At 56.4% G+C, this 24,180-nt stretch overlaps 1 protein-coding gene across 8 annotated transcripts; it reads right to left on the bottom strand.

Moving 5' to 3' along the window:
- Positions 1 to 952: 952 nt before the first annotated feature.
- On the bottom strand, positions 953 to 22,399 carry ZNF385A (zinc finger protein 385A). 8 transcript variants are annotated; one of them, XM_043881851.1, is made up of 9 exons: positions 16,719 to 16,809; positions 16,031 to 16,329; positions 15,492 to 15,628; positions 7,797 to 7,907; positions 5,549 to 5,711; positions 3,288 to 3,530; positions 2,760 to 2,929; positions 2,454 to 2,549; positions 953 to 2,307 (listed from the first exon to the last, which is right to left on the bottom strand). In XM_043881851.1, the coding sequence occupies exons 2-9, from the start codon at positions 16,059 to 16,061 to the stop codon at positions 2,077 to 2,079; spliced, it is 1,182 nt and encodes a 393-aa protein (XP_043737786.1). In that variant the 5' UTR covers positions 16,062 to 16,329; positions 16,719 to 16,809; the 3' UTR covers positions 953 to 2,076. The 8 variants fall into 8 exon arrangements, with proteins under 8 accessions (XP_043737786.1, XP_043737810.1, XP_043737792.1 ...); XM_043881875.1 differs by having other exon boundaries at positions 16,090 to 16,329; XM_043881857.1 differs by lacking the exons at positions 16,031 to 16,329; positions 16,719 to 16,809 and adding an exon at positions 22,050 to 22,399.
- Between the last annotated feature and the right edge of the window lie 1,781 nt (positions 22,400 to 24,180).

The following is a 24,180-nucleotide window of genomic DNA, read 5'->3' as shown; positions in this document are numbered from 1 at the left end:
CTGGGAAGTGGGTAGAGAGGTGGAAGTGAGCAAAGAAGATGCAACTCAGGATGAGCCCACGTCAAGGCTGGATTCTGGTCTGGCCTTTTTTTGTTGACCTTCTTGCTGCCCTGCGGGGCTAGAGGGAGGGGGGTCACAGAATCACTGGCTGCTCTTGGGAGTGTGGTTGAACCGAATCCTGAAGATGAAGAGACCCCTCCCCCCAACATCATGTGAGAGGCAGCTAGTGAAGTGCATCTTCCTGTCCTACAGACCATTTAGGGAACCAGATGAGAAGGCATTCTAGTAACGTTGTAAACAGCACGGCCCCAGCTCTTTAGTTTATGATCCATGAAAGCAAATGAACTTTTAAGAAACCCAAACTTGCTCATTTTGCAGATGGGGAAGTTGAGGACTAACCGCAAAGTCACTATTTATATGGAGCCGAGTAGAGCCTAGAGCTCAGATTCCCAGGTCTCTCCTCCCATCTCCCCGTGCTTTGAGTGTCGCTGGCGTGGGTTTCCCACTAGAGGCACAAACGTCTGGATCCTTTCTTTGTCTGAGACCAGGTCTGAGACCTGTCTCCTAGGACCTCGAGACACCACACTGGAGCGTTTTAGCCCCGCGGTTTTCTTTTCCATGTCGTTGTCGCCGCCTGGTGGAGTTGCGACGAATTCTCAACAGCCGTGGCTGCAATCCGAGACCTAGACTCGAAATGATTCCCCAGGGCCAAGTTGACACTTGAGCTGGGCCGGAGTGGGGGTGAGCGGGATGGGGAGTATTGCTCGCTTTGCGCAAGCCTCGAATCTTGCCTCCTCCCAGCCGGGTTTTCCCATCCCCCTCCTCCTCTTGGCTCTCTTTCCTCTGTGCCCTTCCCCGCCCCCCCCCGCCCCCATCATACACACACACACCCCTTCTGATGGAATTGCTCCCCCAAACAGCAGGCAAAGATTGAGAGTCTGAGTCTGAGGGACGGAGGGCAACGAATCCAGATTTTATTGTCAGGGACTGGGAAAGGGGGAAGACGTGGGTGGGGGGCCGGGGTTGCTACATCGTCAAGCAGAAAGAGTTGATGTGGAGGGGAAGGCCAGTGGGGCCCGTCCCTCTCCCGGGTCGGTGCTGGAAGGGCTGACGATACGGAAAGCACAGGGGGTGGGGGAAGGGAAGGTCACGACCCCGCCCGAATTGTGCAGTGGAGGTGTCTGGTGGGAGGGGACAGCCTTGAGGTCTAGGAGCTGGGATGGGGGAGGCTACAGACTGCAAATCCTGCGGGAAGGGGCGGGGCTGGGGCGAGGCTTCTATTGCTTTTTGCTCACAGTTTTGCGGAAGGCGAGGCGGGGGTGGGCTTGGACTGGACACCCCTTGCCCCCCTTGGTACCCCTTGGGCGATGGGTGCTGGTGAAAAGAATGGAATCCGGACTGGGAAGGAAGAAGGTGAGGGAATGGGTCTATAGGGGCATCTACTTGGTCCCACCCAAATGCCAGAGATGCCCCCAAGTGCTGCCCGTGGGCCCGGCTAGACCTGGGCTGGGGCATGATGCGGGGCGGGCACAGTGAGGTTGCAGGCGGTAAAACCAAAGTGCTTATGAGGGACCCAGGATCCCGCCTGCTCCCCTCCCCCTGCGGAGGACAGGGGTGTTCACGGAAGCGCTTCAGTTTGGGGGTAGGGGGCGCCGGAGTCCCAGAGTCCGCTTATTGCCAAGAAAATCCATTTCTGCCCCCTGGACCCCGACCATGGCTTGTGAACCCCGTTTTGTGCTAGGTTGGGGGGGAAGGGCTGGATGGACATGGCTTTTGGGAGGGGGGGTGTCTCCAAGGGGGCTCGGGGGTGAGACGGCCCCCCCTTTTCTAGGGGAGAGGGAAGGGCAGGGGGCGGGGTTCCCTGAGATCTGGGGTGTTCCCCCCCTTCTGAAGCCCCCCTCCCCCGCTACCCCTCCCCTTTCCTGGAACCCCGTACCTCGGGGTGGGGGGGAGGGAGAGAGATCATTCAGGGAGTGCCGGGAAGAGGGGCGGGCTGGGCGCCCGGAGGCCTGGGTCCCGGCTGGAGGTGGGGGGGGGGGGGTTGAATGGGAGGGGGTTCAGGGTTCAGGTTTCAGGTCAGTAGGGGGAGAAGAGAATGGGTCCGTGCGCAGTTCGGATGGGCCCGGGGGCGGGGTGGAGCAGGGGATGGGTGATCGGCGGTCCCTGGAGAAGAGGTGCGGCTGGAGCCGGGCGCAGAGACAGCGGGGAGCCTGCTGCCGCTGCCATCACCGCAGCCACCGCCAGGGGGCTGGGGAGCAGGCCGCCGGCCAGGGACTTGGGCAGTTCCTTGGAGAAAGTCAGCGTGCCCTGCAGGGGGAAGAGGGCGGGGAGGGGAGCGGGAACAGTCATTCTGTGGCCTGGCCAACTCCACCTCTCCCAGGGCGGCCGGCATCCCCTCTCCTCCCCGCTCGGGTCCCACGCTTTGGCCAAATTCTCCATCGTTCAGGCCTCACCGCTAGTTCTCCGGCGCCCCTAGGCTTCTTGTGACGGCTCAGTAGCGGGTTGGGCTTCCCGGCCACGCCATCTCGGTGCCGCCGGCTGGAAATGTGCTGTAAGGACCAGTGGGTGGGGGCCCGTGAGCCATGGGGAAAGGAGCCGCCGCCAGGGAGCAGGGTACTCACACCTCAGCACCCGGGCCTGCCCCTTCTGTGGCACCAAAGGGGAGGACCCTGAGGGAATGCCCTCACCCAAGCTCTCCGTCTCCCCTCCCCCTTAGCAGGTGCCCTCCAGAGGATTCTTGGGGAGGGCCTCAGACCCACCTGTTTCAGTTGGACCTCCGAGTTGACCTTGACATTGCAGATCTCACAGTGGAAGGTTCGGTCCTGGGCAGGGGCCTCGGGCTCCCCGGGAGCGGGAGGCCCCAGCCGGGGGTAGGCTTTGATGGGGCCCAGGCCACTGCGGGCCTCCAGAATGGTCTTGTGCTTCGTACCTGGAGCCCGCAGGGGGCAAGGGGTGGAGAAAAATTCTCCAGGCCTGCTAGGCCTCAAACACCCTCATTTCCAATGACAATACTGACGGGCTGCACCAGGTGTGGGGCTTTGCCAAGCCCCTTGCGGCCCTTTCAAAGGTGGGTCAGGGGAGGGTCATAATTACAAGCGATAAGGTAGGGAGGGGGTGGGGAGGAAACTGAGGAGGCAAGAGGCTGAGGAATGAGGGAGATGCTTAGAGAGGGAGACAGGCTGGTGAGCCTTAGAGAGTCAGGCATGTTGGAAACCCGGGAGTTGAGAAGTAGGGGGCAGTAGCGGGCTGAGGACAGGGCAGTGGGCCTGCGGGAGGGGAGGCCATACCTTTGTTATGTGCCTCAAGCTGGGACAGGGAGTTCACTGCCACCTTGCACAGAGCACAGTAGAGCAGCCGCTTGGCCTTCTCCTCCTCTTCCTTGCTACCCCCAGGCAGGGAAGCTGGGGCTGGAGTCCCCCCTTCACCCTTGGTCGCACCCTGACCAGTCTCCGGAACACTGGGAGGGGATGGGGAGCCAGGCTGTTTCTCTGGGGATCCTGGGGCTGGACCCACTCCATTCTCCATGGAAACTGTCATTGGGGGAGAAACATAGGGATCATCCCAGATAGCTTTCGGAGAAGATTCTTTATGTGGAGGAGACCTACCCCCATTTCCTGGAGGGCAGGGGCCCAGGAGTCCCCACCCTGTGACAACATGCATATACTCATGCCCTGGACCAGAGCCACGTGTGGTCCAGAGCCACATGTGGTCCAGCTGCTGCAGGCTGGGTGTGAGACTCCAACGCCTGGCTCGCTCTCCATAAGCTGGGAATGGCTGATGGGTCCGGACCCACCAGTCTCCCGTTCAGCCAGGGTGAAGCCGGCAGCCAGTCTAGCCAGGGGGAGAGCGGCATGGAGCAAAGAATCTCCCCTCCAAGGCCTGCCAGCCAGCCTGGGCTTTCTGCCCGGCCAGCCCCCTCTCAGAGGCCTGCCCAGTCCCTGGGGAGGCATGCCAAAGAACTCTAGGAAGGGGCCGAAGTGAGGTGAGACGAGCCTGGGAGAGACAGACACAGACATGGCGAAAGGGAAACAGAAACAGCAGAACCGGAGAGGGAAGAAACAGGGATGTGGGCTGCTCTATAATTCATGGCTTGATTAAAGATGCACAGGCCCCAGTCCTCAGCACTGGGTTCTGGCCTCTGCACAGGGGAAACTCAAGCGCTCCCATTCTTGCTCCAGTGGCCGATCCAGTTTCCGGGTCAGGGAGAGGCCGGGGGTGGGAGTGGGGGTGGGGATGGGGGGCTGGTGGGAGGGGACCCCCCCTCCCGAGCCCTGCAGATGTCCATTTGTTGGTCCATCCTGGGATCTTTCTTGTTTTTTTTTTTCCCTCTCTTCCTCATTTCTGCCATCCTTTATCTCCATCCCAATCCAGACAGCACACTCATATCTCAATCTGGACAGGCCCTCCTGGCTTTCAAAAGCAGGACAGGTTTCCTTATCTCCTTAGAGAGATACCCCAGGAACTCAGTGAGGTAGTATACATCAAGCATTGAGAATGGTGCTAGACAGGCAGTGTTAGCTACATCACCACCATTGTCAGCCCCCTTTGACAAAGACATTACCAAATGAACACAAGATGTTCAGGCTAAGAAGCAGCTAGAACACAAATTAGAACTCAGCTCACCTGCTTGCCCTATTCATGCATCCCTGAGGACTCTGTGTGTGTGTGTGTGTGTGTGTGTGTGTGTGTGTGTGTGTGTGTGTGTGTGTGTGTGTGTGTGTGTGTGTGTGTGTGTGTGTGTGTGTGTGTGTGTGTGTGTGTGTGTGTGTGTGTGTGTGTGTGTGTGTGTGTGTGTGTGTGGTGAGAGTGGGGACCTGTTTCCCGGTTCTCATTCTTAGGATGGGGCAGGAAGGACAGGCAAGGATAAGGAGGACATGGGGTTACTGAGTCTCCCTGGAGTTGGCCCTGACTGACATCTGATGTGGTAATCCTGGGATGGGGGTAGCTCAGATCTTCCTGTCTTGATATTCCTTCTTTCCAGTTTCTTGGCTGGGAATATGGTTGAGGATGGCCATCAGCCATGAGGGAGAAAGAATCTCACAGATCTTCAAGTCTCAGTCCCTCATGTCCCCAGAAAGAAAATTCTGGCCTAGAGAGGTCAAAAGATCTACCCAAGATCACCCAGGGAGTTGCCTGGGTTTCCTGGGCTCAGTCCTCCCCGGTGGAGCGGGGAGCCTCCATGGGCAGGCCCTCAGATATCTTGATTCTTTCCCCTGCTCCTCTGCCCAAGATGAAGGGGCCTCTCCCTGCACTTGATGGTTCTCTCTTTCTTGAGGAAGTCTGCCAGGTGGCCTCACCCTAGCCCCTCTCTGAGTCACTGGGCAGTGGGGAGGACAGAGAGTGGGGACTCTGCTGAGAGGAGCTGGGGCGGGAGTGGGGGTGACAGGATGGAAATTTTGCATCACTGTGTTTGGCTGCAGGACTCACCTTGGGTGGGGGTGGGGTGGGGGCTGAGGAAGAGAGAGATGAAAGCAGAGGAGAGTTTTGGGAGTGGGGACAGAATGGAGGAGACAAGGTCTGCTGAAGGGTGTGGGGATGCTGGACTTACCTGGACGGGGGGCTACACCATCTCCATTTGGGGGGGTGCTGCCTGGGGGAGCTGGGTCTCCTGGTTCCCGGACGCTGGGCTCCCTGCCTCGGGTCTTGGCAGCCTCGATGCCTTTGACTCTTCGGGCATGGCGATTACCCTTGTAGTGTGCCTCAGCCTGGCTCTTTACAGATGGAGGAAGAGAAGGGAATCTGAGAGCACCTTTCATCTGAATGTTCTCCCCACGGATCTGTCAGATCCTGGGGTGGCCTCAGCGGGCTGCAGTAAAAGTTGTCCCCACACTGGGGATATGTAAAGCCCCACGCCGAGGAGCCCTGATTATTCCTGGGGCTCAGTCGTGGGGAACCTGGGTCCCCATCTAGCCCGGGCTCTATCCCACCACCTCACCCAGGGCCTGGCTGCTGACTCAGGCTTCCCACCTTGTCCAGGGCTGAGAGAAAGGGAACTCAGTCTATGCGTGCTAAGTTGCTTCAGTCATGTCCGACTCTTTGTGACCCCATAGACTGTAGCCAGCCAGGGTCCTTTGTCCATGGGATTCTCCAGGCAAGAATACTGGAGTGGGTTGCCATGCCCTTTTCCAGGGGATCTTCCCGACCCAGGGAAGAGACATAAACTGAGTCTCTTATGTCTCCTGCATTTGCAGGCGGGTTCTTTACCACTAGCACCACCTGGGAAGCCCACTCACACCAATAGGGGAAATGGTAGGGGCCGAGCAATCCAGCCAGCCTGCATCTCCTATGACCCCGGGGTTTTCTGCGCCAGTGTCCCCTGGCCCCAGCATCCAGCCTTGCTGCTTCCATGCTCAAGCTGGGAGTCCCAGGAGCATTGAAGCCTGGGCTCTACCCTGAATACTCCCCCCGGGTCTCATTTTCCCTGAGGCCTCTGTGGACACCCTGGAGGACCCTGGCCCCCAGCCCAGCTCTGGAGACAGAGACAGCAGCAGAGACAGCTGTCAAAACAGAGCTGCTTGGTCGGGGGTGGGGGTGGGGGGGTGAGGGAGGGCAGAAACAGAGGAGGGCTGCCTACCATTGGGCCCCGGCCCCTCCAGTCTCACAGTGAGTGGAGCCAGGATTGGGAGAGGGGGTTCTTGGGGTCAAGGTCAAGGTGAAGTCTAAATCTGAGTTGGTCCTGGCTCCACCCCCACCCTGCATCCACCCTCTGCTAAGAATACACAATCCTGGAACCACAAGAATATCCAGACAGGGTAAAGTAGAAATAAAAGGTGTGGATAGGCAGGGAAAGATTGACAGCGCAGGGTGGGGCAGTGGTGTGCAGTCTGGCAGCATGGTGTGTGTGTGTGTGTGTATGTATGTGTGTACTGGGGAGAGAAATAGAACATGCTTTCTTTTCCTCTACTCAGCAGAATGAGGCTGTGCTGTTTTTCTCCAAAAGCTCTCAGAGCCTGCACCCCACAGAGTCCCCTACAGACCCATAGAAAAGGGAGCCTCAGAGGGGGATAATCTGGGAGGCCAAATACCTTGGCTCTGACTCCTAGGTTTTGGGTGGCTTCTCCCATGAGACAGACTTTCCCACAGGAGAGCAGTAGGGGTCAGGCCTTGGGTGTGATTTGGAGAGAGAGGGAAAGCAGGTTAGAGGGAAGTGGGGGTGCTGGGAGGAGTTTAGCAGAGGCCAAGGAGGGCACTGGGCTTCCCTGATGGCTCAGTGGTGAAGAACCTGCCTGCCAGTGCAGAAGCCTCAGGTTTGACCCCTGGGTCGGGAAGATCCCTTGGAGAAGGAAATGGCAACCCACTCCAGTATTCTTGCCTGGGAAATCCCATGGACAGAGGAGCCTAGTAGGCTTCAGTCCTTGGGATCGCAAAGAGTTGGACACGACTGAGCAACTAACCAACAACAAGGAGGGTACACAGACTCTGCAGGGGGGCCAGTGACACAAGTCAACCCTGCACCCAAGACCTGAGGGCCAGAGGCCACACTCCCACCTGGACACAGATGGCCACCTGTGTTCTAAGAAGTTCTGAGGCAGGAATGCCTCAGTCCCCGAGGGAGGAGTTATAGGGCAAGGGAAGAATGTCTGGTAACATTATGAGTTGAATTGAGTCCCCCAAGAAAGATCTCTGGTCCCTCCGGAGGGCTTCCATCGGTCCCGCCCCTCCTGCAGTATCCTCTGAGACCCCCTTAATCCCCACCCCTCACCCAGAGCTCCCAGCCCCACCCTCCCACAAGATGCCCCGCAGCCCCTGTTCCACCTGCCCCACCCACTGGATGCATGAATGGCTGAGAATCTTACCTGAGAGTTGAAGCGAATCTGACAGACATTGCAGGAGATGATGGGCCGCTTGGTCTTGAGCAAGGGTCCCCCAAAAGTGTGGGAGAGTACAGCCTTCTGCACAGGGTCCATCTGTGGAGGCAGGCTGGGGTAAGCCAGGGACCCCAGCACAAGCTCATGTCCATCATAACCCCAGTGGCAGCAGCTGGGCTGAACCAAAGTGCCCAGAGCTTCCTCCCCACTCTTCAGTGGGCCAAAAGGCCCCGAGCCTCGGTTCCCTGATTCTCCCAGCCCAGTCTTCATAGCACTGGAAGAGCCCTGAGAGAGCCCCTGGCCCAATACTCCCATTTGACAGAAAGTAGAAGTGGCTTGCCCAAGGTCACAGCATGCGTTAGTAGCAGAGTTGGGACTCGAACCTGGACTCCTGCGTCCATCTGTTATACCATGAAGATTGAATCCTGTCACATTGACCTTTTTCCTGAGCTAATCCACCAGAGGCCCACTTAGGAAGTCCCCAAAGCATCCCAGATCCTAGGGCCTTCGGCTAAAGTCTTTTCCAGCCTTTCAACCAAGCCAAGTCAAGGAGACAGATGTTCCTAGCTTCCCATCTCTGGGCCCCAGGTTGCCCTGACATGCTCACTCCCTGGACCTCTTAGGAGTAGCAGTTTCCAGAGGGAGTAAAAGAACTCAGGCGAGAGTAGGTGGCTCCAGTGAATAACGAGGAATAAGGGGAAGCTAAGAAGCCTGGCTGGCCTGAGGAAGCCCAGGCATCTTCTGAACTCCCTCTCTCTGGTCACAGGGCTTCTAGGGCAGGGCTGTGGGGCTGGGCGGGATTAGGAACAGCCTCTGCCCCCACCCTGGATCAGCAGATGTCTTTGCCGTGTCCTGCCAAGAGTTCACATGAGGAGGGAAGAGGATGGGAGTTTCTCTCTGAAGCGTTCTGCTATCAGGGGATGAAGCCAGGGGCCCAGAGGCATGAAAACTGCCTCCCTGCTCTTCCTCCTCCCTCTGGCCCCTCAGTGGCCAGGGAGAGGCGAGCCTGGAATGCAGCTGAGGTTGTGCAGGACTGGGTGATCTCTTATAAGCTTAGAACCAAATGAGAGTTGAAACCTTATCTCCTAGGATTAAGTGGAAAAAAACGTTGCTGGAGACTGGGGGGGTCCATAGCTCCTTAGGCGAGGCCCTTCCTGTGCCCAGGTCTTCATGATTCCCAAGGAGGCAGTGGTGAGAGACAGGAGCATGGAGCAGGGTGAAGAAGGCGGTCTGGAAAGCCCACACATCCTGGCTCCTCTCTGCTCCCCTCAGTTGTCTCACTGGCGGCTTGGGGTTAATGTCAAGAAAGGGGCTTCAGCATCCCTGTGAAATAGGCCACCCCACTTGGCAGTAGCAGAGGCAGGAGCCAGGTTCAGATAACCAGGCTGACAGACAAATGTCCGTTGCCTGGCCTGCACATGGCTGGAAGCAGCCCCTCAGTGACTCTTCACCTCCTGGAAGCCTGGGTCCTTTTTGGGGGAAAGCCAAACAGGGGAAGACTGGGTGTGTCTGTGTGTGTCTAGGCAGGCTATGATCAATCTGTGCAGGGGTGGAGTGTGAAGGCGTGTCACGTGCTGTGTGTACATCATTTATGGATCAACATTTCTGTGTCGGGGGCTCTGCTGAAGCCATGAATGGTCAGGTTGTGCAATCTTCAGCTGTGTGTTTATCGGTGTGAATGTATGATGTGTTTGGCAGAAAGATAGACAGACCAAGTTGGAGACAGGCTTTAATCACAGAGGAGACACATGACTGCACTCGACTCTCAGCCCCTAGCCGACAGTCCTCCCTAATCAGGGACCCCCAACCCTGCCCCAGGGATCCCCTCAGCTCTTGGACATCCTCACATGCTGGGTGGGGAATGGAATTCAGCCCAAACAGAAACCCAATCTGGGCCAGGAAACGTAAGTCAAAGAAAACTGTAGGGAGAGAGAAGCGGGAAGGAGAGGGGGACAGAGAGGCCCTGGGTTCTGTCTGTGCCCCACCCAGCACCTCAGCCTGCTCCCCAGGGTGGCTGAGGACCAGTGCCCTGAGGATGACCTGGGAGTTGACCGTCCCAACATCCATCCCTGCCAATAGTCCCTCCCCCACTTGGGTCCTCCCTGCAGGACGAGAGCCTTTTCCTTCGCACACCCCACTCCTCAGGTTTAAGTCCATGAACACCAGCTAGGGGTGGGGGTAAGCAGAGAAGAGGGCAGCAACCCAGCCAGGTGGGTCCTTCCCACCCTGTCCTCCGGGAAGTGAGGAGACACTGGGCTGAAGGTGAAGGCTCCTGGGCCCAATCCCTGCGCAGGTGGAATGTGAACCACCGAAGTGCTGCTCCAGGCCAAGGTCAAGAGGCCCTGGTGACCTAGATGATGGCTCTCTGGGGAGGGTGGGGGCCAGCGTCTCTGAGAGCCCATCCCACTCCAGAGCCCCTTCCCTAGGATTCTGGCCTAGACGCTGTCTGGAAAAGTCCACACAACAGTCCCCTCCCACCTGCCCTCCAACAGCAGACATGAAAGGGAATTGCTCCACTAAGCTGGGGCAAAATGAATCAGGAAGGGCAAGGGGGAGGGAAGGGGGAAACCAGATCAGGAACACGAGGGGGGGCTCTGATTATATTTCCTTCCATTGCCCTTTATCTGATGGCACCGCTGCCCCTGTTTGACCACCCCACTTTCCCATACCCCCCAGATAAAGGCAAAAAGGGGAAGGGGGTGGAATTTCGGGGATGGGGAGACCTGAGGGGCAGGAAGGATGAAATAGGAGAGAGAGGGGGCTAGAGGATGTCCAGAGAGCAGGTGGAAGCTGGTGGGGGAGGGATGCTAGGAAGAGGACTAAGGCTGAGATGGGGTCAGGGCTGCATTAGGGATCTGAGCAGCGGCCTGGCAATCGGAGGGTAGGTGTAGGACCTGATGGGAAGTCTTAAGATTTGGGGGACCTCGAGGATCTGAGAAACAGAGGCCGGGGTATCCAGTATGGTGGCAGCAGGCTGGGGGGGCGCCAGATGGGATCCGGAGATTGGTTAGGGCCGCAGCGGTCGTGGGGGATGGGCCGGATAACCCGAGGACCAGGCGAAGGGAGAGGTAGGGAGTCGGGTAGGGGCGGGCGGGGATTGGGGTGGGGGGGCGCTGCGGCAGCGGCGGGAGCCAGGGAGGGAGGAGGGGCCGGGTGGCTTACCCTGCGGGACCCCGGGGGACGCGGCTCCATGGCCCGGGTTGGTGGACCCGGGCGGGGAGGCCGAGCCAGGCCGGGCCGGGCAGGCCGGGGACGCGGCGCTCGTTGCCCGGGTGGCTCGGGGCTGTGCGGCCGGGCCGGCCGGGAGAAGGGGAGGCGGCGCCGGCCCGGCCCGGAGCCCGCCCCAGAGGCGGAGCCGTGGGAGGGCCGAGCACGGGGGCGGGGATAGGGAGGGATAAAGGGTCGCTAGAGCGAGAAGAGGACGGGGTGTCAATGTCCAGACACTCGTTCCAGGAAGACCTGGTCCTGGTGAGCGGCATGGGCCAGACGCCCCACTGGGCTTCCTCCACTGGGGGACCTTGCTGGGGCTTATATCCCTACGAATCCCATGGCCGACCCTGTTTCTCTAGCTTGGACCTTTCTCCTTTCTGTCACCCCTTCCACCCTCGCTCCTAACAGCTTCTCTTTCGAGTCCCCAGACGACCCCTCTGCTCCCTCTGCACACGGCCCCCGTGCCCCCTTTACATGTCACTTCTCCTGCTAGGGATGGGAGACGGGGCCCAGGTAGCCAGGTGCCAGGCACGGCTCTCCTAGTGACTCCTCTGGATGGTGGAGCTGGGGTCGCCCAGGGCTGAAGCGACCTCAGGCTGGAGACATTATCCCTAACCTCTTCCCACCTGCTCCCCTCGCCCGCCACCTGCTGGAGAACAGCGTCCCGAAGAGCTTATGCTTCGTGCACTTGCTGCCCTCTGGCGGTCGAGTGGGGACAGCACTGGGGGACAAGGGCCAGGAGGGCAGAGCAGCCCACTCCCCCAAACACTTCCTTATCGTTTTCTGGATAAGTTCTAGGAGATTCCGGCTCTCTCATCTCTGGATCTCTTCCCCTCCGTTCCACCTAGGGCTGAGAGATGAGCGAAGCAGGGCCCAGGATGCGGAGAGAGGCTGTCTCTGAGAGACAGTGAGGGATATTCAAGGGCAGAGGGATGAGTAATGCAGGGAGGGGTCTAAAGAGCAAGAACTACCGGAGTAGGAGAGATCTGGAAGTATTACAGCAGAGAAGGAGAGGCTCTGCCATGAATAATAATATCACCACCACCATCTAATGTTGATTGAGCCCTTGGAATGTGCCAGCCTGTGGACTGAGCTCTTTGCATGGATTATCTAATTTAATCTTCACAACCACTATTGGAAGTAAGTACTATTATTATCTTCATTTTATAGATGAGGGAACTGAGGTTTAGAGAGGCTAAATAATTTGCCCAAGGTCATAAGCTAGTAAGTGGCTGAACTGGGATTTGAATTTAAACCTGGGCAGCCTGACTCCAAAGCCCTGGACTTAACTGCTGCACACCACTGCCAAGGCCTGTCTGCAGCTTTTCTGCAGTCCTTGTTCCCCTGCAGAATTTGACACTATTGATGCAGCCCGCCACGCTCTCTCGCTTGGCTTCTCCAACTCTACAAAAACCCAATTCTGTCCCCACCCCCTCCTGTGGCTCCTCCATTTCCTTTGCTGGAGCCTCCTCCTGTTACCACTGCCTAGCTCTGCGTATTCCCCGAGGCTTGGGCCTTGGCCAAACTACCTTTCTCTCTCTGATCATCTATAAAATAAAAACAATAGAAATAACATAATAATCATAGCAGCTTACCTTGAAAACTTACTTCATGCTAGGCATTATGATTATGTAATACAATTCTCACAATAACTTGTGAGTTGGTACTATTGCTCTTGTACAGCTGATAAAATTGAGATTCAGAGTGGTTAAGTAAATTTGCCTAAGTCACACAGCCAGTACTTTCAGAACATCAATTCGAAGTCTGTCAGTCTGATGCCAAAGTTGGTGCTGCTCAAAACCTGGTCACACTCTCTCCAAGCTTATCCATGCTCCTGGCTTTAAATGGCTCATTCCCACCAGAGGCCATGGAACCATGAATCCAGGGAGTCAGAAACCTGAGACTATCCAAGTGAATAGACTAAGTAGCTTTGTGACCTTGGGCAAATCACTTAACCTCTCTGAGTCTGTGTTTCCTCATTTATAAAATGGGGACAAAGGGGACTTCCCTGGCTGTCCAGTGGTGAAGACTCTAAGCTCCCAATGCAGGGGACATGGGTTTGATCCTTGGTTGGGGAACTAAGATCCTGCATGTTGCATGATGTGTGGCAAAAAATAAATGGGGACAATGATGGGAGACCTGAGGTTAAGTATCAATCACGTATGCAGATTGGGGGGAAAGTATGTTCAGCACCTTCTGCTCCAATCACACCCAATCAATTGCAGTTTCTCAAATGCTCTTTTCTAGTACTTGTTTCAGTCTGGAATATTCTCTGAGGCCCCTTTTTAAATCCTACTAATAATTCTTTTTTTTTTTTTTAAATCCTACTAATAACTCTTCAAAGCCCAAATCATAACGTCACCTGCTCCAGCTCCAATCCCTTTTTCCTCCACTGGTTTTTTTTTTTTTCCCTGCTCAGCTCCAGTTGGTCCCTCACCACATCCAACGAGTCTGTTCTGATACTGCTTTGGGCTGCCCTACAAGCTGCATGCCTCCAGCACAGCTCTTCTCACACTACAGGGTAAATGCTAACTTGTTATCTTTCCTGCCACACTGTGAGCTCTCCAAGCAGACTGAGTCCTGTGTCCCTGACACCTGGTGCAGTGCCCGGCACATAGTAGGTGCTCAAAAAATTTTTCATTCAATTGAATTTTTGTGACTGTCTCTTTTGCCATATTTCTAACCCTTCCTCTGTTTTGCATTGTAGATCATTTCATGCACATCTATACTTCTCCGAATACAAGCGTCTTTAGGGCTGGAGCATGTTATATTTACCCTCACATCTCCTTCATATCTAGGACAGCACCCTGCTTATAGTCAGTATTCAGTTTTCTTGTCTGTAAAACATGGATAACATGGCAGCTACCCCATAGGGTTGCTCTAAAGATTGAGATATGAAAAATGCTTTGTAAACTTCAAAGTGCAATGCAAATGTTGATTGGATTCTCTGAGAAGAGTTTGGAGGGAAGAGCAGGTGTAAAGAGAACTCTTTTGGAGTTAGATGCTCTGGGTTCAAATCATACCTTAGGCACATACTGTGTCAACTTAGATACATTCCTTCAGGGCCTTAGTTTCTGTCTTCCTATATGTCAAACTGGAATAATAGTGTCTACTTTGTTGGGTAGTGATGAAGATTAAATGAGATCACATATAAAGAAACATCTACTGGTTAGGACTCACTTTTTCACTGCTGAGGGCCCAGGTCCAATTCCTGGTTAGGGAACTAAGATCCCATAAGTCACCCAGTGTGGCCAAAGCAACAACAACGACAGAACCATTTACTGCAGTGCCTGATGCATAGTTGATGCTCAATATGCTCATAACTGGATATGGTTTGATGGTGGGTTATTTGAGTTGAATAAAACTGAACTTTCCCCAAACCTTTAGCTCCAGCCCACTCTCCAGGCCCCAAGTTCCAACTGTCTGTTGGACATTTTTGGCTCAGTGTCCCATTGACCCACAACTCACCATGTCTTCAAGTGAGTTTAGCAGCCTCACCCCAGGCCAGCCTCCTCCTCTGACCCCCTGCCCCTGGCAAGGTAACTTCTTTCTCTCAGTCACCGAGGCCTGAAACCGGGAGTCATCCTTGACTCATCCTCTCTCTTTTCCCCTGGTTCCCAAACCCTGGTTGGTCACCGTGGCCTGTCAACATTTCCTTGGAAACACCTCACCCCTCCCCCTTCCTCTGCTCACTCTGCTGCTGTCATGGGCCCAGTCTGGCTCTCCAGGCTCCCCTGCAGGCTCTGGACAGTACCTTGTTTATAGTCAGTACTGTTTTCTTATCTGTAAAACAAGGGTAAAATGGCAGCTACCCCACAGGGTTGCTATAAAGACTGAGATATGCAAAATGCTTTGTAAACCTCAAAGTGCAATGCAAATGTTGGTATTGCAGGGCCAGCCTCCTGACTGGCCACTGTCCTCCAGCCTTTGCTCTCTTCCCCCCTGCCCCACTCACCTGCCTCAAACACTGCTTCTCCAGCTCACCCTCCTGCTCAAGAATGGATAATGTCTCCCTATTTCATATTGTATTAAATCTAGATAACTTAGCTGGCCCTTCAAGCCCTACTGCATGAACCCTCCCCCCCACCAACAGTGGGCTCCAGAGAGATGGAGCTTACAAACAGGCTGCCTGTGCCCTTGTGGAGTCTCTCTTTCCATCTCCTTGTCATCACAGCCCCCAATCTAGGTCTCATGACTTCTCTTGATGGTGGACTGAATGAGATGATTCACATAAAACACCCAGCACAGTGTCTGGCCCGTAGCCGAACTTCAGCGATTATCAGCTATTATGGATATTGTTGTCAATGGTATACCAGAAAGTCTACAATGCTTGTAACTGACTAGAAGTGAGGGATGGGGCCCTGAGATAAGGAATTAGACTGAATAGGAGAAGAAGGCAGGGATGGATCCGAGAGAGAGAAGGAGCCAGGTGGTGGGAGGGTGGTGAAGGCAGGCAGGCAGGTTGCTACTCACAGCGCTGTAGTTGCTGAAGAGGCCCAGGGTGGGTGCCGGCTCCAGTGGGAAGGGCAGGATCTGCTTGAGGTCCAGTGGGGGCTGCATGATTGGGGGCTGCCGTAGCAGAGGGAGGGGCCCTGCCCGGCTCAAGCTGCCTAAAGGGCAGAGAAAACATTATGTCGGGCAGGAAGATTGACACTTGGGAGCCCCACCCAAGCCTGGCAGTCCCAATCCCCAGCTGGGGCCCCCAAACTCAGAAGTGCTACCGACCCCCATCACACACACTTCCCCCTGCTGACTGGCTCCGGAGCAATGGAGCAAGGTGCCCTGTGGGCCTGGGGGAGGGTACAGATCTGTTGTTCTTCCCTTCTGGGTGATTTTCACTTCCCTCTTCTCCAGCCTCCCTCCACCAAGACCTTCAGGCATTTTACAAACCCAGGAAGATCACAGGCCTTATCTGCAGGCCGCCTGACAGACCAGCAGGACTGGGAGTCCCAGACCCCTGGCCACTCCCTTCTTCCGGTTTTGCTGTCCCCTAGGGAATCCCAAAAGCTTACCACAGGGAGAACAGTCAGGTGAGTGATTCATCCCACTGCTTAGAGGGGAATATTGAGACCTGGATTTGAAGGAGGGCTGCTGAATCTTTCAGGCTCCTCAAAGAGTTATGATTTTGTCCCAATTGTAATTCTTAATGAACTGTCGACGTCCAGGGTCAGTGGGGTTTGCTCTGGGAGGCGGGCTGCCTGGGACCATTCTCAGAGCCCCTTCTCCCAACTGGTCTGTCTTCCCCAGGCACCTCTGTTGGTCGCTGCCGGAATGTTCGCTCCGGCTCTGCAGGAGGAACTGTGACCGGCCTCTGGGAGGGGAATGCCTGGGTCTGACCCCAAGGGGAAATGAAAGTCCAGGCCAGCCACGCCACTACCCTCCCTGAAACCTTCTCCTCCCCCAGAGCCATGGGAGGAGCCCTGCCAGGCTCCACGGGGTGGTCCCCAAGGCCCTAAGTACCCCTCTGGGGTTCCGCTGGCCCAGCTCCCTTCTGCAATCTCACTGTCCACCAGTCAGGGAACTCTGGCTGCCCTTCATGGCTCCAGCAACCCCCTGCCAGCACCAGGGGTTCCCAGGAACAAAGGCAAACCCAGGAGGCTGCAAGCTTAGCCCCGTCCTCCCTTGACCTCACTGGGGCAGAGGGTGCCCCCCCCACCCGGATCCTTTCCTGCTCCCTCCAGAGACGGCCCCCTTTCATACCTTCAGTGTCTGGTGCCCTCTGCCCCCAGGCAGTAGCCTGGCCCTGGCCCCCCAGGGGCCTGGGCCTGACAGCGTCCCCTTCCCTTGGTTCTGCCCCCTGCCCCCTCCCTTGCCAGCCCCCCCCACCCAGGTCCAGTCAGTAGAACCAGCCAATCAGAGTCCTGGAAAAGTGGGGCAGAGGGGAGGGCGGGGGAGCAGGGATTAGGGGAATCAGAGGCAAGAGGGAGGGGGTGGGGAGGGCTCAGGCACAGCTGGGGGCAGGGAGCTGGTCCAGGAAGGTTGGAGGGGTCTGCCTTTTTCACCCACTGCTATGACTGCGTGGCCAAGGGCCCTGAGGCTGAGGGGTTAAGGCTGCTGGGAGCTTGGGCGGCAGACATCTAAGGGCTGAAGGAGAAGGGTGGGATGCTTAGCCTTGGCCCTAGGGCAGCTGGGGGTCTGTAAGTTATGTCCATTCCCTCCTCACCTTGGGGTTGAGACGGGGTCGGGGGTAGGAGAGAGACAGACAGACAGGAAGATAAAAGTGAGGGAGAGAGAACAGGAAAGACTGACAGAAGCAGGAATAGGTGACTGAGGAAAGGGACATAGAGGCTGAGAGAGAAGAAGTTAGGGGACAATGGAGAGGTGAAGAGAGTAAAATGAGGGAGAAAAAGAGACACCGCAGAGAAACTGGACACAGCGCTAGGGACAAGGGCAGAAAGACCGGAAAACAGAGAGAACAAGAGAGGAGAAAGAGGGATGGGCAGACTGATGGGGTAGGGCGACCATCTCCCCTTCCTCTCTGTTCCCTCTGTGGCTTCTCCCTTCTGTGCCCACCCCCTCCTGCCTGGCACACAAGGCCAGGGCAGCCTTAACGAGCCCCGGGCGGCATCAGGAATGGTGAGAGAAACCTGAGCGCTCCCAGAGTCCCCGGCACCCAGCACCCACCCCGAGCAGCTGGTTCGGGGCTGGCACTTGCCCCGGCCCCAGAGAGGGCAGCAGCTCAACTCCCTGACCCTTTCCCTGGCTCAGGATTCTCCAGGTCCCCGCCCCTCAAACACCCATCTCGGAGGAGAGAGGTGAGTTCTGCAAAAGGCAACAGGAAAACAAATATATCCAGGCATTCTGAGTATCAGCACGTTTCATCTCTGAGGGAACCATTCTATGTGGTAGCTAATACTAGGTTTTAACCATTTGACATATGAAGAAACTGAGGCTCGGAAGAGTTACAAAGGCTTGGTTGATATTACACAACCTGTAAGTATCAGGGTTGAGATTTCAATGAAGATCTGTCACCCTCCGTAGCAAATGCTTCCTCTGCTACATAACCCCGAAGGGCTCCAATCTAACTCTGAATTCAGCAAAGATATGAGCAAGGCTTCCATCTTGTCCAAGGAGAGGAAACGGAGAACAAGCTCCACGTACTTCCTGGGGCTGGAGGAAAAGAGGTAGCCACCACTTGGTTTCCTTTGACCAGCAACTCATCTTTTCCACTGATGTGAGCCCAAGGGTGGGGGGAGGGAAGGGGAAGTGGGAGGAAGGAACTAAGGATGGAGTGAAGAAAGGAAACAAAGAGGGCAGCTAGAGATTCATGTGTCTCTTTCCCAGAGTCCTGGGACTCTTTCCCAGATTCCCACTCCACTGAGATCTGGGGTGGAAGGGGGCAGACAGCAGCTTATGGACCCAGTGAGCAGAAACAGGGTCCTTGGTCTGGTAGCCCAAGCCTCAGTCCTTTCCTTTCCTTCTTGGGAATAATAACAGTTGCCACTTTCTGAGGGTCCACTGTGTGCCAGGCACTGTACATACACGCCTCCCTGTGGATGGTTCCACTGCTTACTAGCTGGGTGACGAGCTTGTTGCCTCAACTCTCTCTGTCTCACTTCTCCTTTATCAGAAGAGAGCAATGGTATCTTGCATTGTGGAGTTGTTGAAAAGATAGAACAAATCCACGTACAGTGCTGGCCTGCCACAAAGAAAGCTCAATAAGTGTTTGCTAAATAAACAAACCCTCATCTTTTAGATGACGGCCATCAGATCAGAGAGGGGGAGTTACTTGATCAAGGTCACACAGATAGTGAGGCATTTGAATCTGGCTGGCTGGCTCCAGACAGGGCTTTCAGGCACCATACTTTACTAGAGGTAGAAGAGGGAAAGGCAGGAATATAAAGAGGGCTTCGCAGGAGGAAATGAAGCAGGAAATCTGGGGCTCCTGATGGCTGGTTAGGTGAGGGCTTCAGGGGGGTTTGGAGGAGGAGGAGGTGGAGTGCAAATTGGAGTGTGTATGTGTGCGCTAGTGCACAGGCCTATGGGCGTGTACACCATGTCAGGCAGGGCAGGGAGGAGCTGGGGCCTGGCTGGGACAGGCCACTCCAGAGGGAAACTCATTAGAGTAATTACCTCCAGCAGATAGAGCCCCACCCAACTCTGCTGGGAGAAGCCGAATGCCTTATTAAAGACTGTTCCCAACCACTTTAGGGGGGTGAGGTCTCAGTCCCTTGGATGCATGTCCGTCTGTCCATTTCTGCGCCCTACCTGGCCCTAGGCACTTTGATTTTGTTCAGGTTTCCCCTCCAGCACCAAGCCACAGCCAAGCCAGATCTGACTCCTTCCATCCCACGTAGGGCTGGTCTTTTTCTTCCTCTCTTCCCCAGAAACTCTGACCAGGTGGGAGTCCCAGCCCTGGACTCTCTTAAGTGGGCCTGGGGCCTGAAGCTCCTGTGCCAAAGAATGGGAGTGTCTGCCGTGAGCTGGCTCTGGGAGTGGCAGCGTCTGGTAGGAACAGGATCCAGGAAGGGTGCTAGGGTAGGGCTTCGGGTTAGTGTTGGTCTGGAGATCAGACTGGGATGAGATTCAAATCAGAGAGAGGATTTGAGGTTAGGGTGGCAAATGTGTTAGGGTCCATGGTCGTGAAAAACAAGGGGTCAACACTGTGTTAAAGTGGGAATTATGCTCAGGGGCCAAAGGAGAAATGAGATTGGCATCTGGTTTTGAATCTCATCTCTAATCCATTTTTTTCTCTTCAGGCCTTTTGGTCTCTTTTAAACCCCAGACATTTTTAAAACTGGGGGGTTGTGGGGGAGAGCCTGGAACCTCTGGATCTTGCTTTCTTGACCAGCTCTCAGGTATCTGTCTCCTTCTGCTTCAGTTTCCCCCGTCTTGGCAGGAGGCAGGCTGAGTGCTGGGAAGGCTTTGAAGTCAGAGATGAAAGCAACAAGGGGATGATTATGAACAACTACTCAAAACATCATCCCTAATAACCCTGGGGTGGATTGGGCGGGGGCAGGGCCTAAAAGGGAGGAGGTGGCCAGGAAAGGAAGACGGAAGACCCCTGCAAAAATTTCCCCAGCCTGACTGGAAAGGCCTCCGTCAATGTCCCCAACCCCCACAACACCACACTAAGGGCCCAGTTGCAGGGGAGCGTAAGAAAAGCTCAGAATAGGGAACCTGAGCCCAGAATCACCACCTTAAACCTGGGCCCACAGTCTAGTTCTTGAGTAGGCAGGCTGGGCCTCGCCTGCTGGGCAGGACACCCACACATAGCTTCAGTGGACCTCAGCATTTAGAACCTGAAAACCTTAGAATGGGCCTCAGGCCCAGCTGGCAGCTTCCTCCCTCTTTCTTTCCTTGTCTAAGAGAGCTAAGGTGTGTGGCCCACCAGGCTTCCCACCGCTCTATGGGCTTGGCACAAGGAGGGAGTTAATTACAGTGTCTGTCCTCAGGGAGATGTGGTGGGGGTCCAATTGGTGGCCCCTGGCATTCCTCCTGTGGTGGGGTCTTGGTCTGGTACTAGCAGAAGTCCTCTCCAGGGCCTACTGATCAGGAGAAGCACAGCTCCCACTGGCCTATCCCAGACAAGCGTGATGCTGCCTCTGGGGTTCGTGCCCAGGGTGGGGCCAGGGTGTGGGGGATTGCACAGGTTGGAGGAATGTAGAGCCTGTGCTCTGGGGACCTGAGACCAAGTGTGTTGGTGGGGGTCACACAAGGGTAGGGATTGTCTAGATGGGAGGGGAGTCTCTTCCCTGCTAGAGATCCTCTTGGGAAGGAAGGCAAGCAACCAGTCATTCGTGCCTCCGTTGGCTCATTCATTTAATGGATTTGATGGAGTGCCAGGTGGAGGGAGGCAGATGTGGAGTGGTGAGAGTGAGGAGATACTGGAAGGGGAGAGAAAGAGATGGAAGAAGGAGGGCAGAAGGGGAGAGAGACCCCTAGTGGGAGTCAATAGGGGTCAAGCCAAAGAAGAAAAGCACAAGAGCCAAGGAGGCACCAGCAGAGGGCTGAGGCGGGAGCCAGGCAAGCCCTGGAGCGCCAGCATGGAGCCAGGTGTCCCCGGTGGGGGCAGGGAGCCCACAGGTGCCTGACCTGGTGGGCAATCTTCCATCACAAACAGGGCCCAGGAACCGGCCTATCCAGGGCAGAGACCAGAGGTCGCAAGACAGAGCACAGTAGTCCACCGGTAGACTATCGTGGAGGCAAGGGCCTGGAGCCGGGATCTTGAGAGTCCTCTCCTCCCCCACTCGGGGCTCCCTTCCCATGTAGGTCATGAGGCTGGGGTGGCTGTGGTTGAAGGGATGGCGGAGCCCCGCGGGAGTCTCCCTCCCCCATCCTGATGCTCTCCGTTGCCCCTTCCTCTGCTGGTGCCCCTCGGCCCAAGGCAGGGGTGGGGGTGGGGTGGGGGAGGAAGGAAGAAGAAAGAAGCCGGGAAGGAAGGGCCCGGGCCGCCAGAGCTGGGAGAGAGAGGGGCAGGTCCCGGCGTGTTGGGGCAGGATCCTGCGGAGGCAGGATCCGAGCCGCAGGGGCCCTGGGATGGACAGTTTCCACCCCTGCTTCTCCCCAGACCCCTTATCTTCAGCCCTCAGGTTCCCACCTCCCACCACACACACCTCGAAGCTACACCCACCATCTTCTCCCCCCGCCCGCCCCCCCACTTCCTCCTTTCCCTCTTATCCTGGGCCCAGAAGGGGGTCGGAGTGTTTGAGCTAAGGGTGGGGGAAGGCGCTGGGGGTGAGGAGGGGGGGCGGGTCAGAACCTTTCGCTCAACTCCACCAGGCCAAGGCCAGCCCCCTCCCCCAGCCGCTCGTAGACAGTCATATAATATTCATGAGGCTCATGAATACGCAATGTGCTCATTGTGGGGCTGGGGTCTCACTCGGCTCTGCCTCCCCCTTTACCACTCCCAGGATTACCGGGAGAAGAAGCGGTAGTTTGGGGAAGGAGGGGGCCCCCAGATGTGGAGCCAGATGAAGGGGGAGGGGGGAACCGGTCGCTGACGGGCGGCCGCAGTCACCGCGGTGCGGGAGGTTGGGGGGCGACCTACTGAGAGGGACCCAGGAGCCTGGAGCCGCAGAGCCCACTCACCGAGGATCATGCTGGGGACCCAGGCGCCCGGGGGTTCCACGTCGCTCTGTCCCGGGGGCCGTTCTGGCCGGGCTGGGGGTACGGGGGGTGGAGTCGGGGGAGGAGCAGAGGCCGGCCGAGGCGGAGCGGGGGCGGAGCCCGCAGCAGGTGAAGACGGGAGGAGGGGGGACCGGGGCGCCCAGGGCTCCAGGAAGGGGCGTCCCGGCCGCTCCTCGCCCTCTCTTGCTTTCTCTTCTACTTGCCTCCCCTAAGTCTCCTGGATTTACGGTGACGCTGCAGCCAGGGCTGGGGGAACAGGACATCTAGAGGACGGCGTGTGCTGACACAGGAAGCTGGGAACTAAGATGCCTGGGATCCCGGGAAGGGCTGAGTCTGAGGGCGGGAAGTCTAGCCATGGGTTGATATGGGGTGGGGGTGGGGTGCCAAATACTGTGGGGAGGGATGGGGCCAGGGTGGATGGGACACCTGAGTCCTCTCCAGAGTGATGGACTGGGCAGAAGCGGAGGGTGGGGGCAGAGATGTTTGGGTCCTCGTTTGTTTCTCTGGCTCTGCAGCAGGATGCCTGAGGGCTGGGTCTCAGAGGTGAAATGAGGGGGTTGAAGATGGATCCCAGGTTGATCTCTGGCTGGGATATGAATGCCTAGATCTTAGGGAAGGTCTGAGGGAAGAGACTGCAATCAGTGGACCCAAGGAGGTGGAAATAGATGCTTGCAGCTGAAATCATTAGGGCAACCAGAGGTGACAGGAGATCCAGAACTGAAGCTCAACCTTGTAGATATGGCCTGGATTGGTGTGGAGATGGGAGTGTCTATCCAGGGCATTCACCACTAAGGTGAGCTTGGGCTAAAGAGGCCTGGTGGGGGGTCTTTGATAAGGTGGAGGAGAGGATGGAGGATAGAACAGACTGTATGTGCTGGGGAGAACGTGGGGGTGGCAGGGCAGAGTACAGGACACTGGATGTTTTCTAAGCACCAACAGCATGTATTCTAAGGCAGGCAACTGGAACCGCAGCATGAGGCTGGAGTCTGGGAGTCTGCGAGGTGTCTGGAGAAGATGCAGCTGCTGCAGCCTGGACCTGTCTGTACCTGCCCCAGGAGGGAGGGCAGGAGGATCTCCCAGAATGCCAAGCAGCCAGCTTCAGGCCAGCCCCAGCCAGAGGGAAAGTAGGTGTGACTAGGAACTAGAACACTTGGGATTTAGGGAGAGTGGAGGCGGGGAGGAAGAGGTCGGGAGGAGGGTGGGGGGGGACTGGAGTCTTGGAATAGTCTAGAAAAGAGGAAGGGGACTGGAGCGTGGCATTCCTGGGTTCTACAGGAAATTTAGGACTATATGGCTAATCAAGGTACAGGAAGTTTAAGTTCCTGTTTCTGGGCCTCAGCAGTTTCTTGTCCTCACCCCACTGATCTGGTTTGAAAAAAATATCTGTTTCTGTACCTGCCAAGATGCTCCAGCTCAAGGGCAAATTCTGGGGGTCCTAATGCCTTGGTCTTGTTCTGATCCAGAGGCCCAGAGATCTAGGGGGATTGTGGCTTTGTGCCTAAATCTGACCTTGGGGGAGAAGGTAGGGTCTCCTAGCCCATCAGAGTTTATCGTTGTGGTCCAGATCCGACCTACCACCATGCTGTTCCAGCCTCATATCACCAAGCTTGCTCTTCCCAGTTCTTGTTATCCACACCCCCACACACATATACTTCTCCCTACCTCCTGCTATTCTTTCTCCTCCTGGGCGGCCTCCCGAGAACAAACCAGAGTCAGCATCAGACATAGTTAATTAGTGATAAAGACCCCTTTGCCCTCAGCTTTGTCCACCCTCCCACTCTGTAACCCCCAGGACACTGAGTTAGAGGGGTCTCAGAAGAGGGGTTGCTTAGCTCACCAAGGGGAGGCAGCTGGCTGGAGGGCGGGGTGACCTTGCAGGCAGCTGGAGGGGGGCAGTGCGAGGGGTGAATTCATTATTGATGAGCCCTGCACCCCGGGCTACTAATGAGCCCAGGCCGGCTGCTCTAATTGATGTCAAGAAACTTGAGACCCCCAGATCAGCTTCCCGCCTGCCAGCTGCCTCTCCTAAGCCCCCTCCCCCTTTCGCGCCCCCAGCTGCTCTGTTTCCTTCCCAGGCCTCCTTTCCACTTCC

The sequence above is a fragment of the Cervus elaphus genome, chromosome 3 (assembly GCF_910594005.1).
Source record: "Cervus elaphus chromosome 3, mCerEla1.1, whole genome shotgun sequence".
NCBI classification, from domain to species: Eukaryota; Metazoa; Chordata; class Mammalia; order Artiodactyla; family Cervidae; genus Cervus; species Cervus elaphus.
This window is presented reverse-complemented; position numbering and strand designations above follow the sequence as displayed.

What these genes read in the sequence shown, in the direction of transcription:
- ZNF385A (XM_043881843.1), bottom strand. Translation starts at nt 11,287, where the DNA reads ATGCCGCTCACCAGGACCAGGTCTTCCTGGAACGAGTGTCTGGACATT. An exon ending in TGGTGTAGCCCCCCGTCCAG is followed by an intron (nt 3,531 to 5,548) that starts GTAAGTCCAGCA and finishes CCCCAATGACAG; the next exon opens with TTTCCATGGAGAATGGAGTG. An exon ending in GGGGCGCCGGAGAACTAGCG is followed by an intron (nt 2,308 to 2,453) that starts GTGAGGCCTGAA and finishes TTCCCCCTGCAG; the next exon opens with GGCACGCTGACTTTCTCCAA.